Source organism: Thunnus maccoyii, chromosome 21, assembly GCF_910596095.1.
Source record: "Thunnus maccoyii chromosome 21, fThuMac1.1, whole genome shotgun sequence".
NCBI lineage: Eukaryota > Metazoa > Chordata > Actinopteri > Scombriformes > Scombridae > Thunnus > Thunnus maccoyii.
Window position 1 is genome coordinate 24,501,287 of NC_056553.1, and position 16,801 is coordinate 24,518,087.

A 16,801-nucleotide genomic window follows, 5' to 3' on the forward strand; every position below is an offset into this window, starting at 1 on the left:
CAGCCAGAATCATCAAGCTTGTAATGTATTTGTATGAAATCAGTCTGCCTCTCTGCTTTGATTCCGTGTTTGCGTGGAGTCAGAGAAGAATAGACTGCTGAGTACCAGTGCGGATTGTAGTGTTTTACAGGATTATGTGCTGTCAGAGGCACATGCCATACAGTGCAATCTGTCCCGTTAAGGAGATCCCATAAATGCCCCTTTAAATGCTCCAGTCGCCCCAATCCTTCCCCCACCTCAGACCATAATCCCAATCCCAGCCATTGTTCATAAAAAGGATAATCCCAGAATTAACTGCTGCCCTGCATGAGGATAGTGCTCCTGGTCACAGACAGACACAGTCAGCTGGCACATAGTCATACACTCAAACCACACCGACACAGGGGGATACTAAAGTTTGGCTAGTGTTGTTATGAATCCATTATCCCAAAACTGAAAAAGTTCATCAAGGGATGGGAATAAGTGATGTGAGGAATATTTGAATGGAAATTAACATCATGATCATTCATAATTAGGCCCGTGTATCAGACAACAGAGCGAGTAGCACTGGTTATGTATGATGATCAGACGTCTTCCCAGTTTTAAGATCCTTTAAAAACATGTTGCTGCATGTCTTTAGGACAGTGTTGAAGGAAATGAATTTATACCTGAAGTTGAAGCATTGAAAGAAGTTGAAGTGGCAGTTGAAACAGAATCAGTCAGAAGTGGTGAAATCAGCCTACAAGACGTTCAGATTCAGTCGGAGTTCAAACTGGAAAGTTGAAGTGTTGTTACAATATGACACTTCAACTCCTTTGAATATTATTATATTACAGTACATTCCATTTGAACTTCCACTTCCATTTAATTCAACTAACTTTGATCAAACACGCTCAAATATATGAGCATATGATGCATTAATTTGCATCATATCTGTTAAATCTGTACTTAAAAAGAGTGGCACCGTTATCACCTATACATATATATATATATATATATATATATATATAAGCTTGTTGTTTTGATCAGACCCTGATAACACTTAGGCTATTAACAGCCAAAGGAAATGAAATCAGTTGAAGTCTGGCTGATAGGAGGAAGTGAATGATAGGAATAAAGGGATGAGTGTCTCTGTGTGATCACCAGAGCTCGTGTCAGCACCATTCAATCCAGAGAACCCCCCCCCCCCCCCCTTTTTTTTTTATATCAGGAGGGAAATAGAGCAGAATGCTTTCTTTCTTTCTGAGGAGGGATGTTGACAACATGCTCTTGTCTCTTTTTTTTTTTTTCTCCCCATCTTTTATTTGCCAGACAGCTGACAGATATTTCGGGCAGTGGGGCAAATGGTGATGAAGGATAGATGGAAGAGTAGATGGAGGCGGGGGGGTCAACTTGACATAGAAAACTATTCATGCCATGATAGGAGGGGAGGGAGGGGAGGAGGGTTAGAGGGACTGGTGAGGAAAACGGGCAAAGCTTTTTTTCAGGCTGGAAGGGAGAAGAAAGAAAGACAGAAAGAGTGAGTGAGAGGGATGAGAGAGTAGGGGAAGAGACAGAGGTGAGAATGGTGTAAATGAGAGGGTGATGGAGGGAACTGTTAAACAGAAAGCGGAGGGCATCTAGAGAGAATGAATGAGAGCTCCATGGCCTCATTGCTGGCTGAGCTCCAGCTGGGAGTTCATTATGTCAGTTGAGCCACAAGCGCACGTGACCAGCCAAAGCATGGCCTCTCGCCCAGAGAGAGAGTCATAAAGTGGGAAAAACATTGGAATGACTTGTAAATATTCACACTTCAATAACTCACACTGTTATTGACGGTTTGTGTTTGACTCCTGGTGAGCTTTGTCATACATAAAGGCCATATGTGTCCATATAGTGTATTTTTCTTAGCGCCAGCATCTTTTTCCAGGCAACCAATCATATATTAGATAAGACGGGACTAGTCACCCTGGTAAATGGTAACCAAGAAAATGGAGGAGAAGCTTGTTCTGGCCATGTCTGTCTATCCTGAGCTTTATGATTTGTCAGATAGAAACTATCATAACAAAGACAGAAAAGCCGAGCAGATTGACTGAATGTTGCTGGTCAGTGCTGGTCTATGTTAACCCTCTGTTAACATAGCATTAAGTTAGCTATCTAGCTAATGTCATTCTACTTCCTTTTACATATTGTCACTTATCTGATTATAGGTGAACATTGCCAATCAAAATGGAAATACTTGAGGGATAAATATAGAAAAGAGAGAAAGGCTGAGAAGGAGAAGAAGAGTTTTTTTTTTTTCTCTCACCGCACAAATGCTTCATCCCAGCGCTCCCCAGCACCCTGCCAGCACATTTCTGCTGGAGAAAAACACTATATGGAGACATTCCTTAAGGCTAGCAGTGTTCTAGATATTCTTCTTACTCACTAAATCCCATGAAAAGACCAAAACCAACAATGTTTTAGTCCAACTTCTCAACCCTGCCTGTAGCACTTGCCCCCCAAGGTCTCTGATTGCTACTGAAGACATAAATCTTTGAAAACAGCTCACAGACGTATAGTTTCATTTTTTTTTAAAAGGTTCAATAATTTCCTAATACAGCTGGTCACTGTAGTGTTTAATGTTGCTCAGGAGAAAATGTTAAGCAGGAGGAAATAGTGCATTTGTTTGGTCATATCATAATGTTTGCAGAACATTATGTGTATTTTATATATGAATTATTGTGTTATGGTCAAAAACGTGTTTTGTGAGGTCACAGTGATCTTGACCCTTGACCACCAAATTCCAATCAGTTCATCCTTGAGTTCAAGTGGACATTCGTGCCAAATTTGAAGAAATTCCCTCCAGGTGTTCCTGAGATATCGTGTTAAGAATAGGACGGTGGACATACGGATGGACATACGGATAGACATATGGACATACATATGGGTGGACGGACAAACATAATAATAATACCTCCGGTGACAGCTGTCGTCAGAGCAGAGGCATGAAAACACTCTAAAACCTAAGGCATTGTTTCAATTTCTAAAACCTGAGGGTCTTCTGAAAAATTGACAGAATTGTCAAAGTTCACTAAAACCTTTATTTCTCAGCCTCTGTAGCAGATAGAAGCATGAAATAAAAACCATTTGAGAGGTTAATCTTTTACCATTATCTATCACCTTTGCCTTAATGTTCATTAACATTTAAAAAGTGATTTGTTTATAAGTGGCATTGTAAAAAACAAAGTGGCTGTGTAAGAACATAACTCACTGTGGGCCATCTTCCTTCTGAACTGAAAATAATAACAAGTGTGCTTGTTGTTTCCAGCCATATTTTCAATAAAACAAACAAACCGGCTGTGGTAGCGCAGTAACTATATCACAGTTTGTTCACAGCATATGTTATCCTACTGTAACTGAAGATGTTGATGGACATGCTTGCCAAAGATCTCGATGTGTACAGCCTCATTGCACTGTCTACAGCCATAGACGGTGGCATTGGCACGAGCATCAGTGCCACTCCTTGACTGTGCACACTCCCTACAGGCCCTTCTTTTCTGGGAGAGTTTCTCACAGTCATGCTCAGATGTGGCTCCCTGAGGTACTGTTGTTTGAGGAGCACTCCTTGCTGTCACTTGGGTAAAAAGTTCCTGTGCCAGGTCCTCCAGCCACTCTTTGTAGTCACTCTTGTACTTGGCTGTGAATGTCTGTCCTCCTGTACACTTTGCAGCAATGTATGCATTGTAGCATCTGACAGCCAAGAAGAAGAAGAGGAGCCTCCTTCACCATTTCTTTGAGTGATACTGGAACTGATAATTTCCAATCATCTGATCCAGCAAATCCACACCTTTCAAGTGTTTTTGGTAGTCGGAAAGGCATGCTGGCACTACAACCTCGGTTTGGTTGTGGTCTTGCTTCCTTCCATTCACTGACCCTTTCTCAGTGGGATCATGGTAATTAGACAGTACCATGACAGCCTTGGTGTCCTGCCAAACACAGAAAGTGAGGTCGTCCTTTTGAGCCACTTTGAATTCATGTTTGTCTGACGAAGCTTGCTTGCTCAGCATTGTATTTTTTGGGAGTCCCTTTCTGTTAGCACGAGCAGTGCCACAGTCAACCAGTCCATGGCTCTTCATGTCCTGGAAAAGTTAAACCCTGAGTAGAAGTTGTCCATGAAAATGGACAGATGAGACCCAGAGTAGGGTCTGGCTAGATCCGTGACGCCACAGTGAGCAAGACCCTTCTCCTGCATCCCCTCACACCTTGTGTAGACTTGGAAGTCTGTGATGTAGCCAGTGGAGTTCTCTGCCATAACCCATACCTTGATACCTCATTTTGTTGGTTTGAGGGGGAGATACCGACAGAAGGTGAGTTTACCCGTGAATTTCACCATGCTCTCATCTACTGACACAAAGCCATTCACCTCATAGAGTGACTGAAATTGATTTGTGAGGTAGCTGAGAAACCATCTTAGTTTCTACAGCTTGTCGGTCCAGTGGTCCACGTCATGTGCTTGGTTATCTTGTAGGTGGAGATACAGGTAAGTATGTAAGAAATTATCATCATCATCATCATCATTATCATTTATTACCATTATTATTACTTAGTTGAAATCTGTCCCTTGACATGGCAAGGGTAAATTTGTCTGAAAAAGCCACTTCTTTTGTCGCCAATAGTCTCTTCTTGCTGGTAGCTGAAGAATGCTCATAGTGACACACATCCCACTGAAGGCTTTCATTTCTTTCACTGTAACAGGTGTCCACTTACTGCTGGAGTTTCGCTCCTGCTTTGGTCCGCAAATGAATTTGTCTCCATCACGAGTCACAACCACAGCTCCTCAGTGAAAATTTTGGAAAACACTTGTAACACTATTGCATTGTAAAACAGTGACATCATATAAAACGTGCTGATGTCGCATCCTGGTCCTAAAGGGATATGCATCCATTCTTAATGGGTTAATAGTTTTTGAAACAATAGGTTAACCATCATTGTGGCATGTCTTCATAAATCTTACAGTGAAGGTGTCAATAAATAAATAAAAAATAATAAATGTATAATGATTCTTAATTACAAAAGTTCTGATCAGTCAGGAATAGGTGTGGTTTTAATATTAATAGCTATTACACACTGTGTGGGCTAAAATGCACAAGAAGCCCAATTCTCCTTTACAATAATCCACTACATGTTTACAGTCAGGTAGGCAAGATGGATGATTAAGATCACTGTATATGATGATATGGTGGCATTAGAATATGCCAGAAGCCACCAAATTTGGGCTTTTACGGCCAGAATTTTTCTACGGGGGTGACCCCCTTAGCTGGCTACTTTTTCCCCCCGGCTGGCTACTACTCCATATCCTTGTAGAGAGTCCTGTATTCCAACATAGAAATACTGATTAGTTTGTGAGGCCTTGAGAAAAATGGGTTTCGGTGAACCTGTGTGTGTGGGAGGGTGTGGACAATAGGGGCCCACAGCTCATTTTGGCCCCGGGCCCCATAGCAGGTTCATTTGGCCCTAAATGTAATTAACGGTGATGTCAGCTTTCAGGCAGTTGGACTAATGTGGGTCCATTGCTTGAGTCGGAGTTGCTGAGGAGCACTTTTCTACTGTAAATGAAGCCATTTCCATGTGGGAAACTCCAATTTGCTGGACATGAATACATTATGAGTGCAGGATGGATGGTCGCTCCGAGGCATTCACTTGACCTCACTCTGACTTTATCTCTCCCCCTCTCTCTGTCACGCACATTTGTCTCTTTGTCTCTGCTGTCCTTTGTGGACATGGTTTCCTGTCTTCCACTGATCTATTTCTGTTGGGGCATTTCTGTCTTAATGTCTTAATTTTGACGGAACAATTTTAGTTTGATTGATAAGTCCCATTTCTGCATTCTTTGTGTCTCTGTGAGGCATCCCTGTAAAGGAGTATCCAGTAGTTTCATACTTGCCTTGTATTTCTAATAAGGGCTTCCTTCAGATAACAACACATTCCTTCCATTGTTTTTCGGGTATGTTTGTGTTTATGGTATGACTGAAGTAGGTCAGATATGAAGCAGATTATTTAGGTCAGCTGACACTCACGTTTCCATTTTTTTTTCCTAACTAAACCATCTGAGGTTGAGTGTAACGGGTGGCAGATCAAAGCTGGATTGATCCATTCCCACAGCACTGCTCTGACAATGATTTCATTAATTACATTAGCAACTCGCCAATCAAACTCTGACTGCCCTCTGGCCTGCATGAACCTGACCTCTCACTGGGCTTCAAAGCCACTGTCAGGCTTCAGGGGAAATACACAGGCAGCAGGCCGATCTGCTTTTGTTTGGGATCATATGAATGGAGGTGATGTGTCTGTTTCTGTTGCCGTAGCTGGCCCATTTAGTGAGCCTGCTAGGTCATTGAGGTCCTCTTTCAAAATGTTTATTCAAAAGTATATTCATCTTAATTGATTCATTTAGAGAGTTTACTTCTGTTTAGGAAGCCAAGCATGTGGCACAATATGATGGAAATATAATTACTGCGTTGGTTCTGTTCAATGGCAATGTGTTTTCCGGGCCAGGAATTGTTACGTTCTTTGTACCACATGGAAGTTGTAGGGAGATGGTTGGGGAGGATGTTGGGAGAACGTTTAATAGGACAGCGGAGAGTGGAGTTTGCATCATGTGTCCCACATGTGGGTCAGCCAGTGAAACTTGCGTCAAGGAACGACCATTTATAATGGTTACACTGTTAGACTTGTGGTCCATCATTTTTTTCCAAAATCTAAAAAGATGATGAAGTTTTTTTTATGATTAATCTGGGTCACTGCATCCAACTGTTGTTAGTCAAGAAAAACACTGAGCAGCAACTTGAGATGTGAAACCACCGTAGGATTGCTCTAAAATGAGTGCAGATCAACATATTTCAGGTTTAGCACCCCAGAAGCTGAAGAAAAAAAATGTGGTCTAAAACGACCAGTTCTCATCAATGGGTCTACGCCTCTCACCCCCTTTTGGAGGTATGAAAATGGAGCAAATTTTTTGCAGAGCACCTAGAACCATCAAATTGTAGGTGCTTAATCTTGAGCCCAAGGAGCTCATCTGCTCCAAATTTGGGGTTTCTAGGTGCTCTGATGCCTGATCCGTGGCTGTATGAAATCTGAGAAATAATGGGCAAATTATAATATAATAATTATGGGATTTGCAGTAACTTTTCTGGGGCACACAGAGCTTTTAAATTTGCCACACTGTACGCTCTGCCCCCAGGGATGAATGCCTCAAAATTTCAGCTTTCAGAAATGAATAGTTTTGGACATATGACCCCTCAAATGTCAATGTTAAGGTGTTGCCAGTGGACAGAGCAATATGCCATGCTAAGTTATTGCCATTGGATCCCCGTCAATACCTGGAGACTGAGCCATCTTGTGGATGGGGGACGTGTTGCGCTGAAAGCGTCGGAACTTTGAACAATCTTAGCTCTGTGGGGGAAGGGGCCAGAGCTCCCATTTCTCAACCATGTCGATCTAGGGAAAAGCTAGTTTATTTAGGGCCTGCTCCTGGATATTTAGGACCCTGGAGTACCCAGGCTCCATGTTAAGGTTTGAATAGTTGCTAGTATGCTAGTTCCCTAAGGGGGGACAGACTTGTATTAGAGATGCGTCCTTATTTCTTATGTCCTGTTCCCAAGTTAATGCAAACTCAACACTTCCTCCATGGTGACCTGTTGTCTTGAAACAGTATAATGTCCATTTCCACAGCACTCATTCTATCAGTACAACAAGAGTTGTGTCAGGTGTTCCACTTTGTCTTTCTCCCAGAATGATGTTGAACTACCACAAATGAACCTCAACACTTCATCCAGAATGTTCACATTAATTTTAAGCAGCCTTTTATTTATTTATTATTTGTGTACACTACAGTACTCTGACAGCATGAGGTAAGAAAGACTTCTAGACCTTTGGTTTCAGGTTTTACACACTGCTAACCCTGTATAAAAACTAATCCGACAGGTCACACTTAAATAGATTTATCTTTGTTGTATGTTCAGTAAAGCTCCTTTGTGTCAGACCTTCCAAAGCAGAGCAGGTAGATTAGGAAGTGTTTTGTCGTTGTTTTCATATCAGACTGGATTAGATTCTGTCTGATCCTCTGAGGAATCAAATTTCATTCCATCAGTTTAATGCAAATGCAGAATGCAGCCACATGTGCAGGTAGGTGCGTGTGTGTGTGTGTGTGTGTGTGTCCCCACAACGGTGACACAGATTAGAAGCCGAACACCTTACACACATACATTCCCTCAGCTGAGGTTGAAGTTGATTTATCATAAATCCTCTTCTTGCGTGCTCTGGTTTCTGGTATTTCCTCCATTCACAGTATCCAGCATGTTTTTAATCCACTAACCATCAGTTATTGAATGAATGATTCAATAGAGATTGATGTGGTGAGGCTTCATGCTAGCAGGAAGGTAAAGCTTCTTTATTTGAAACATTAAAAGAGAATAACTATGTGTTGTAGTAATAAACTCTTAGCATGTATGAATCTGATGTTACATTAGCACCACTAACTAAATTATTTTCTTGGAAGTTACTTAAAATAAAACTCGATGGGAAAAGTTAGTTGTTGTTTTTTTTTAATTGGTTGAACTGATCCTTTATCTGGCAGCACCAGACCCTCACAGCAACAAAGAACTGAACTCTGTTGGAGGACCAGATTCAGAAATTCTGGTTTAAATTTAAATTGTCAAGAAAATCCAGATTGATGTTTGAAAGCTGGTTCAGTTTGTTAAACTCAACTTTACAATTAGCTCTGATTTTCGGAGCCTTCTCTCTGTGTGCTTTGTGTAGGTTTCCTCTGGACTAAACTGAGTTCAGATACAGAGGGAAAGTTTACCCACAGAGATTAAAGGATAATTCAGGTGTTTTACGACTTCCTTTTTCATTTTTTGCAAGTTTTGTCATTGTTTCTATCAGCCATGATAACACTATACTCACTGCTGATATCACAGCACGTGACAGAATACAACAGAACATTGAGAAATATGTTTCTGAATTGGTATTTAAGAAAAGATCAAAACATAATCCGAGTCGAGGGTAAATTTCCCTTTAATAATTCATGAAATGATCATAAGTTTACTCATTTATTTTGCTTCATGTTTGCCCTGAAATTCTTGTATCCTTGGCATTTTTCACTTGGCTGCCAACAGCGTGACCAGATGAGGAATGCTTCCATCAGATGATCTGAAAGTAGAAGCTTCCTGTCTCACTTTACTCGGTTATGTTACACACACAAAATCGCCTGTTGTTGTGTGTTTCGTTCTCTTCTAGCTGCTCGAATGAAGTTGAACAGGTAAAGAAACACGATGATCAGACAGGTTGGAAACAAGCCGACAGTTAAACCAGATTACTGTCTTAAACACTTTATCTGGAAGTCAAATGAAGGCTCCCGAAATGTTGGAAAAACTGTCTCTGTGTACAACTACAGCAAGTACGAGTCAGTCTGCAAACTCTGATGGATGTTTACAACCAACAGTCTGAGTTTTCTTGACCCATCAGACTTCTTTGTCACAAAAATAAGGCTGTAATAAAAATAAATAAGAATGATCTATGGATAAAGTTTGCCTTGACTGCTGCTCTGTGTGGTTCCTGCTTTAATCAGTGTGTAGAATGGAGGTCCTGTGGGCAGCTATATGACTTTCATTAACACGCCTCCAGACTGTGTTGCTGTGTTTGTGTTCGCTCCAGTCAAAGTTAAAAGGCCTTTTCTTCTCACCTTGAAAAAGCAAAACACTCCCTGATCCTTCCTCCTCCTCCTCCTCCTCCTCCTCCTCCTCCTCCTCCTCCTCTCCGCCTTCCTCTGAGATAAAGCCTAATTCAGCAGCACCCTGAGGGGACGTCTTGTCTATTCCTGACTGCCCTCTCTCTCGCTCTCTCTCTCTTTTCAATCATGCAGCCGTTCTAATTGAGTTTATCCATCAGAGTTTATCTCAGGTCAAAAGGAAATGACGGATACTTAAAGGAGGGCACTAGTTCAATTTTTCTTGTTGTTTTTGGGTTGTTTTTTTTTTGGTTCAGACAGTTTTGCTATGTATTTTATACTCAGCAGCTTGTTTTTGTTTTCTTGGGGGTTTTTTTTTGGTTTTGTTTTGTTTTTGTCACGTCAGAGGTGGAGAGAAAGTGACCAGTCAACACTACAAATGGCCTTGTTCAAGTCAAGCTCATAATTAGTTTGCTATGTTTGGAGGTCCTCTGCTATTTCTGCCACCGCCTCCAGCAAGTCATAACACATACATACGTTCACACAGTAGGTCTAGAGAGGGATTTATTTCCAGTGTCTTGTGGGATATGCCAAAAAAAAAAAACCCCTGACAAGTCTCATAATCATTTTGGTAAGGTTGTGGATGAAATGGGGAACACAGATGCTAGTTTGGGTTTCCTGCGGGTGTTACACTCCACAAACACATGCAGGTCAACTGGAGACTCTAAATTACAGATTTGGTGTGTTTGTGTGTGTGTGGACCAGGTATTCCTCATGTTGTGGGGATATTTATATATATAAAGTTAAGGTTAGTTTAGGGTTAGGCATGTGGTTGTAATGGTTAGGGTCAGGAAATGAATGTAAGTCAATGTAATGTCCTCTGAAGTGATGGAAACATGACTCTGTGTGTGTGTGTGTGTGTGTGTGTGTGTGTGTGTGTGTGTGTGCAGTGCGGCTGGAGGTGAGATCTTCAACCAGTGCGTGTCAGATCGGGAGGACGAGGCCTTCAGCGAGGAGGACGTGAAGAGGCTGATGAGGCAGATCCTGGAGGGAGTCTCCTTCCTTCACCAGAACAACGTCGTCCACCTCGACCTGAAGGTCAGTGGAGACACACACACACACACATGAAGAACCATGTCAGACACAACAAGTATTATCATGTGTAGTTTTGTGTGGAGAGGATCTTTAATGATCTCCAAAATGAAGCAGTTAGTTAACATAAAGCCTAACTCTCTCTCTTTCAAACACAAATGGCCATGACCAGATCCATGTGTCTGATGTCATTGATAGGAACAGGATATACCTGCTAGCATTTTCTAAGCATTTAGCTGACAATCGATTTTTAGAAAGAGCAGTTGAAGCCTGTAAAAAGTCATCTGTCAATATTTACTCAGTATGATGTGGTAAAGCCTCTGATGAATTATGTATCCTGTGTAACACTAACACGTCTGCTGTCAGCCTCAGAACATCCTGCTGACCAGCAGCTCTCCTCTGGGCGACATCAAGATCGTGGACTTCGGTCTGTCCAGGATGGTCTGTAGCCACCAGGAGCTCAGAGAGATTATGGGAACCCCAGAGTACGTCGGTGAGTCGGTGCTCAACCTCACTTCTACTAACACTGTTATTTGCACTGATTCAGTTCTGAGTGATAACTGGTGTGTTTGTGTTCTTCTCTCCAGCTCCTGAGATTCTAAATTATGAGCCAATAAGCACAGCAACAGATATGTGGTAAGAAAACTCCTGTCTGCAAGTGATGAGATGAATGAACAGTGCTACTCCCTGTGTACTGATGAGTTCCTCTTCATGGGGAATGTCATCAACTTTTGTTTTCTGTTTGTTCATGTGTTTGACTCAAGTTTCTGCTCAGCTTTCTTACCACCCCTCTAACTTGGTGCCCCCTAGTGGTCGTTTTAATAAGACAATGGCAGACAGAGACCCCCAGACTCACACCATCACACACAGATTACAACTCTTTTTTTTTGTATTTTTTCATCATAATCCCATAAAAATCTAATAAATTGAGGTTTTAAAGAATTTTGATTGTTTTTGTTTCAGCACCTCTTTGTTTCTGCCTTCAGTCATTGTTGGAAATATAAATACAACTTATGATAAATTCATTTTCTCTCTTTTCTGGGAATCCTGATTTGCTCATGAGATTAATGTAACTGTGCAGTTTGTTGACGGAGCAAACTACCAACCTTCTAGTTTCCATTTTGTGGAAATTTCAAAGGATTTCTATCATTTCCTGTTTCTTCTGGCAGGTCTCCTGCTTTCTTTTACTTGAAGTACTTAATATTAAAAGTTAAACTGTGTACAATATCTTCTAACCTTTTTGATGTGGTAGGATTGTGTTTTTGCTCCCATGTCACCCTGCTCTAACCTGGTCTCCACTGTGCTGCATGTGGTGTGTTCAGGAGTATTGGTGTTTTGGCCTACGTGATGCTGACGGGAATCTCTCCGTTCCTGGGCGAGGACAAGCAGGAGACGTTTCTCAACATTTCCCAGCTCAACGTGAGCTACAGCGAGGAGGAGCTGCAGCAGCTGGACCAGTCCGCCCTGTCCTTCATGCAGACTCTGCTCCGCAAACAGCCACAGTCAGTCCAAAAGCTCACTTGTCCAGAACACATATAAACTTTTGTGATTCTAGCATCAAAAGGTCAATAAAAGAGCAGACATACACGTTAGAAACACTTTGAAAGCAGCTCTCTGCATTTCTACACAATGATAATATGAGATTCAAACCACATTGTCCGTGTCTGTCTGGTTGCTCTACTCTCATTGCTTGCTTTGGAGAATAGTTGACAGTAATATGAAGAATACTCTGCCGTCAGCGCTCATGGAAAACCGCCAATGTCCCTTTATGTTTGCTTTAAAAGAAAGCAGATTATTTTGATGACCAGCTAAAAGACAGAAATAACTGCAGCACTTTGATGATAATGAGTGTAATCTTTCTTGATGCTTGCAGCAGAGACATGCTCTGTTACTGTAGTTAAAGCTGTGTGCTTGCTTGTAAAGAGTCAACACTAACTGCTGGACTCTTGTACTTATCCATACATAAATAAAATCATAAATAATAACTACTGTATATTAACAAAAATCTCTGGAAAGTTTCCATCTTTGAATAATGGGTTTATTGATAAAGACTTCCATCTGTATTCATGTGTGTGTGTGTGTGTGTGTGTGTGTGTGTGCGCAGGGTTCGGGCCACAGCGGAGCAGTGTCTCAAACACCCCTGGCTTCAGCCCTCAGAGCCTCAGCAAACCCAGACGCCGGAGGAAATCCTCCCAGTGGAGCTCCAGGAGGCCCCCAGCACCACCAGTAGCTCCGTCAGTAGCCCTGAAACCCCCAGCAGCACGACCACAGCCGAGGAGGAGGAGGAGGAGGAGGAGGAAGGCTCGGTGACAGAGGAGCTGATAGTGATGGCTGCCTACACCCTGGGCCAGTGCCGCCAGTCCTCCACCTCCACCTCAGAGAAGGAGGCCCTGGCAGCCGAGCAGAAGGCCATCTCCAAACGCTTCAAGTTCGAGGAGCCCTTCAGTGCCCTGCAGGAGGTCCCCGGAGAGTTCATCTACTGACCACCACCACCACCACCACCACCACCACCACCACCCATCACATCCACCACCAACCTCTGACTGCTGTCTGAAGGGGAAAAGTTAGTGTTGTCACAGTAACAGAAATAAACCTTCTGATTATACAAATTCCCCTCCATATATATTGTATGTGTACAAAATCTGATTTTTATATAAGCATCTACTCATATATTCCTCCCATAATGCATCAAGGCTAACCTCGCTTGACACGCACACACACCTCCCACCTCCTAAAAACAGCTCCAGTAGGTTTATGTGTCTTGTGTTTCATTTGGTTTTTTTTTTTTTCTTTCACCCCTGAATAACTGGCCAAATGTAGACAGTGTGATACGCAGAGATAGTTCCAGAAGCTAGGCTAGAGTTTGGAAATTGAACTTCATCAATTTTTGGTGTTGAAGAGTGAGGTCTTCTTTCTACAGCTGCTATTTTAAAACCAACTTTGAACAATCAAAAACAGAGAGAAATTTATCATAGAAGAGGCAGAGAGATCCAGATGTGCACCTTTCTGGACTGGGCCTTCAAATTTGTGAAGGTGATCTGTGAGTGCACAGAGGGGAAAATGTACCATGAGACAGGGCTTTACATGTTAATAGATGCCATGGATATTCACCACTCCCAAACTCTTGACATTTATTATTATTATTATATTTTTCCTAACAGAATTTACATTTTGTGAATTCACAAACTGTGTGCAGTATCAAGCCTCAAAATAGAAATAAACAAAAATTTTAAAATATTGAGATTTTTGACTTTGAAAGCAGAGCTTGACTAAACAGCATCACCGCAAAGTCTGTTTAGTATATTCTTCTGGAGCTTTCCATCATTATCTTCCTCAGTAGATGGAGTTTGCACAGTTGTCTTGGAAACATTGAATGCCTTTGAAGGACTCTCTGAACTACATTTCCATGATAACAGTGAACATCATCTGCTCAGGAAGAGAGTGTAATACTACTAAAAGCTCCAGAACAACTACTAAATGGCTTTGTGAGAGATTGTTTTGTTCAAGAAAAAAATTCTTCAAATAAATATTTGTGCTGTATATCTAAATTGTGTCTAACTTTTTGACACTTATAATTATTATTATTGTTGTTATTATTATTATTATTATTATTATTATTGTAAAGTCTGTGAGTCTGCAAATGCAGCATTTGAAATGAACCAGATAGAAACCAAGAGAAGGAAATGAATGCAGCCACAAGACTGATTGATCAACATGTGGGTCCAGTTTCAGTGTTCAGCCGCCAGATCCTCACAGAGCAAGTGCAGGAGGACACATATTTCAGCTCTTTACACACATGCACACACTCAGTGTAAAGCTGCAGTCCTCCACACTTTGCCTGACAGAGAAGAAAAACCTCAAGGCTGAAATCACTCGGTCTATATTTAATCTCAGTTCTGTCCTAATGAGAGCTTTGCTAAGACTAAAAAGTCTGCTATATTTACCAATATCAGTTTTTTTACATAAACACAAACATTTTGATAGTGTTATTAAAGTATTGTGACCAAGATATGTGCTGAGTGGACATTTTACTGTGTAAAAATAAACCATGTCATAGAGACACTGTTTCTAATTGACCTCATATGCATATCGTAGATATTTCTCTACTGACATTTCTTATCATTGAAAATACTTCAGGAATAATTCCTTACAGGCTTTGCATTGGGTGGTCAGGTCATCTATTACAATCATGGAATGTACAATTTTGATTGTATTATCTGGCGTATACTATGGTCAACTGGCAACACAATCCAGTATGTAATCAGATTAAAAAGTGCTTCATTTACTCATAACTAATTTGTCATCTGGCTTTTAATATAGTTTTTATAGTTCCTGTACCTCAGAATTCCTGATGCTAGTGTTACTAGGCAACATCTTGCTAAAAAAGAAAGAATATGTTTTACACGGCTGGGTGAGGAGTTTTAAAACCCTTTTTAACATGATTGATTACACAAGTGTTTTTAGCTTTAAGCCATTTAGCTCTGTAATTCTCACTACTGCTGTCCTTACCTTTAATACAGGTGACATGATAGGTGTCTGGCAGGAAGATGTTCATTCATTTCTCAGAACCAGTCAGAATTCTTAGTATCAGATACTGATAACACTGGTCATTCTGTAGACACTGAAACTGAACCATCATGTTTTCTCAGTGACGTCTTGTTTGTAACGTAGAAACAGACAAGTCAGAACTAACAAAACTAAATTGTACAACTTGTCTGCTGGTGTAGAATGGTAACAGTATGTGACGGGGTTGGCAGGTGTAAGATAACACTGAGAGTTCCACTTTACCAGGTTCAACTCTCTATAGTATGTAAAGCTTCTGTATATAGTTCATACACAGTTCCAGTCATCATATATCTGCATTTGTACTCATGACTGAAGGGGCTGATTTGCAGTTGAGACTGTTTGAGACACTATTTAAAAAAAAAAAAACAATAAGAAGAAACTCACTTTTCAAACTTTTTCCATGATTTTTGAACTCATAAGCCAAATCTTTGTTTATTTCTGTCCATTTCCTTGTCTGTGCTGCTTTCCTCTGAACAGAACCAGCTCTTCCTAACTCAACCTCATGCGGTTGTTTGTATATTCTCTTTATTTTGTATTTGGTGCCATGCTTGAAGAAAATATGTGATGATTTTAGCTCTTGCTGTTTTTTTTTATTATTATTTCAGGTGTTTCTGTGTAATATTGATGATGATCTCTAAAAACAGCATTTTGGAGTTTTCTGATTCTGTGTATATGATACAAATTGTTAAGTTTTATTAAACAGTATTATTGTTAAAATAGCCATGTCACATATTCCTCTTACATGAAGGACTCACCCTGCCAGGGTTCAGTCCTTCCTGAAGCAATAAATGACATCATTATAAACTTGTACATGTAGACAGTGAGCACTCTAGACTTTACATTTGTATCTATGAAACAATAAGCTCTGTTACTATTGGAACAGATTTGTACATGAATGTCACGTACTGTAAATAAACATCTCAAAATTGTGTAGAGAGTTATTTGTGATCAGAATACAGAATGAAAAGTCTGCATTGAAGCCGGCTGTATTGTCAGTTAACCAGAGAAGAAGAATGTATAAGAACGGAGCCCCTAACATGATGTGAGCCAGATAAATTAATCCTGTTCATTCCAGTTATCGGTTCTTCAAACACAGTTTGAGGTTACATTTGTTCATTCTGCAAAATGTTTTTAGACATAATAAAATGGCAACTTAGACCAGACTGGCACATATGGGTAACATTATTTTTTTTTCTTAGGATGGCAAAGTCATGACACACCCTCCTCTGCCTCTGATTGGCTTACCCTGATATTCTTACCTTGACCCTAACCAATCTCACTCCTCATGCCTAAACCTAACCAACCCGACCAACGAAGGCAATGAGTATTAGCCAATCAGAAGCAGAGTAGGGCTTGTCCTAAGGTCATAACTATGTCATCCTTGGACAAAAGATTTGGCATACAGGTACTTGACAAAACATCATGGTCACGCCTCTTTTTGGGAGATAGAAAACTTCAGGTTTTATAGATGTCAAT

General features: G+C 40.9%; 1 protein-coding gene across 1 annotated transcript in view; it reads left to right on the forward strand.

The window, feature by feature from the left end:
- Window positions 1-16,254, forward strand: part of stk17a (serine/threonine kinase 17a) — a 35,457-nt gene extending 19,203 nt beyond the window's left edge. Inside the window, exons 3-7 of the mRNA XM_042399707.1 lie at window positions 10,618-10,765; window positions 11,126-11,252; window positions 11,347-11,395; window positions 12,082-12,261; window positions 12,864-16,254. Coding sequence (XP_042255641.1) covers window positions 10,618-10,765; window positions 11,126-11,252; window positions 11,347-11,395; window positions 12,082-12,261; window positions 12,864-13,242 — 883 coding nt within the window. The 3' untranslated portion in view covers window positions 13,243-16,254. The remainder of the gene's footprint in view (window positions 1-10,617; window positions 10,766-11,125; window positions 11,253-11,346; window positions 11,396-12,081; window positions 12,262-12,863) is intronic.
- The last annotated feature ends 547 nt before the right edge of the window (window positions 16,255-16,801 follow it).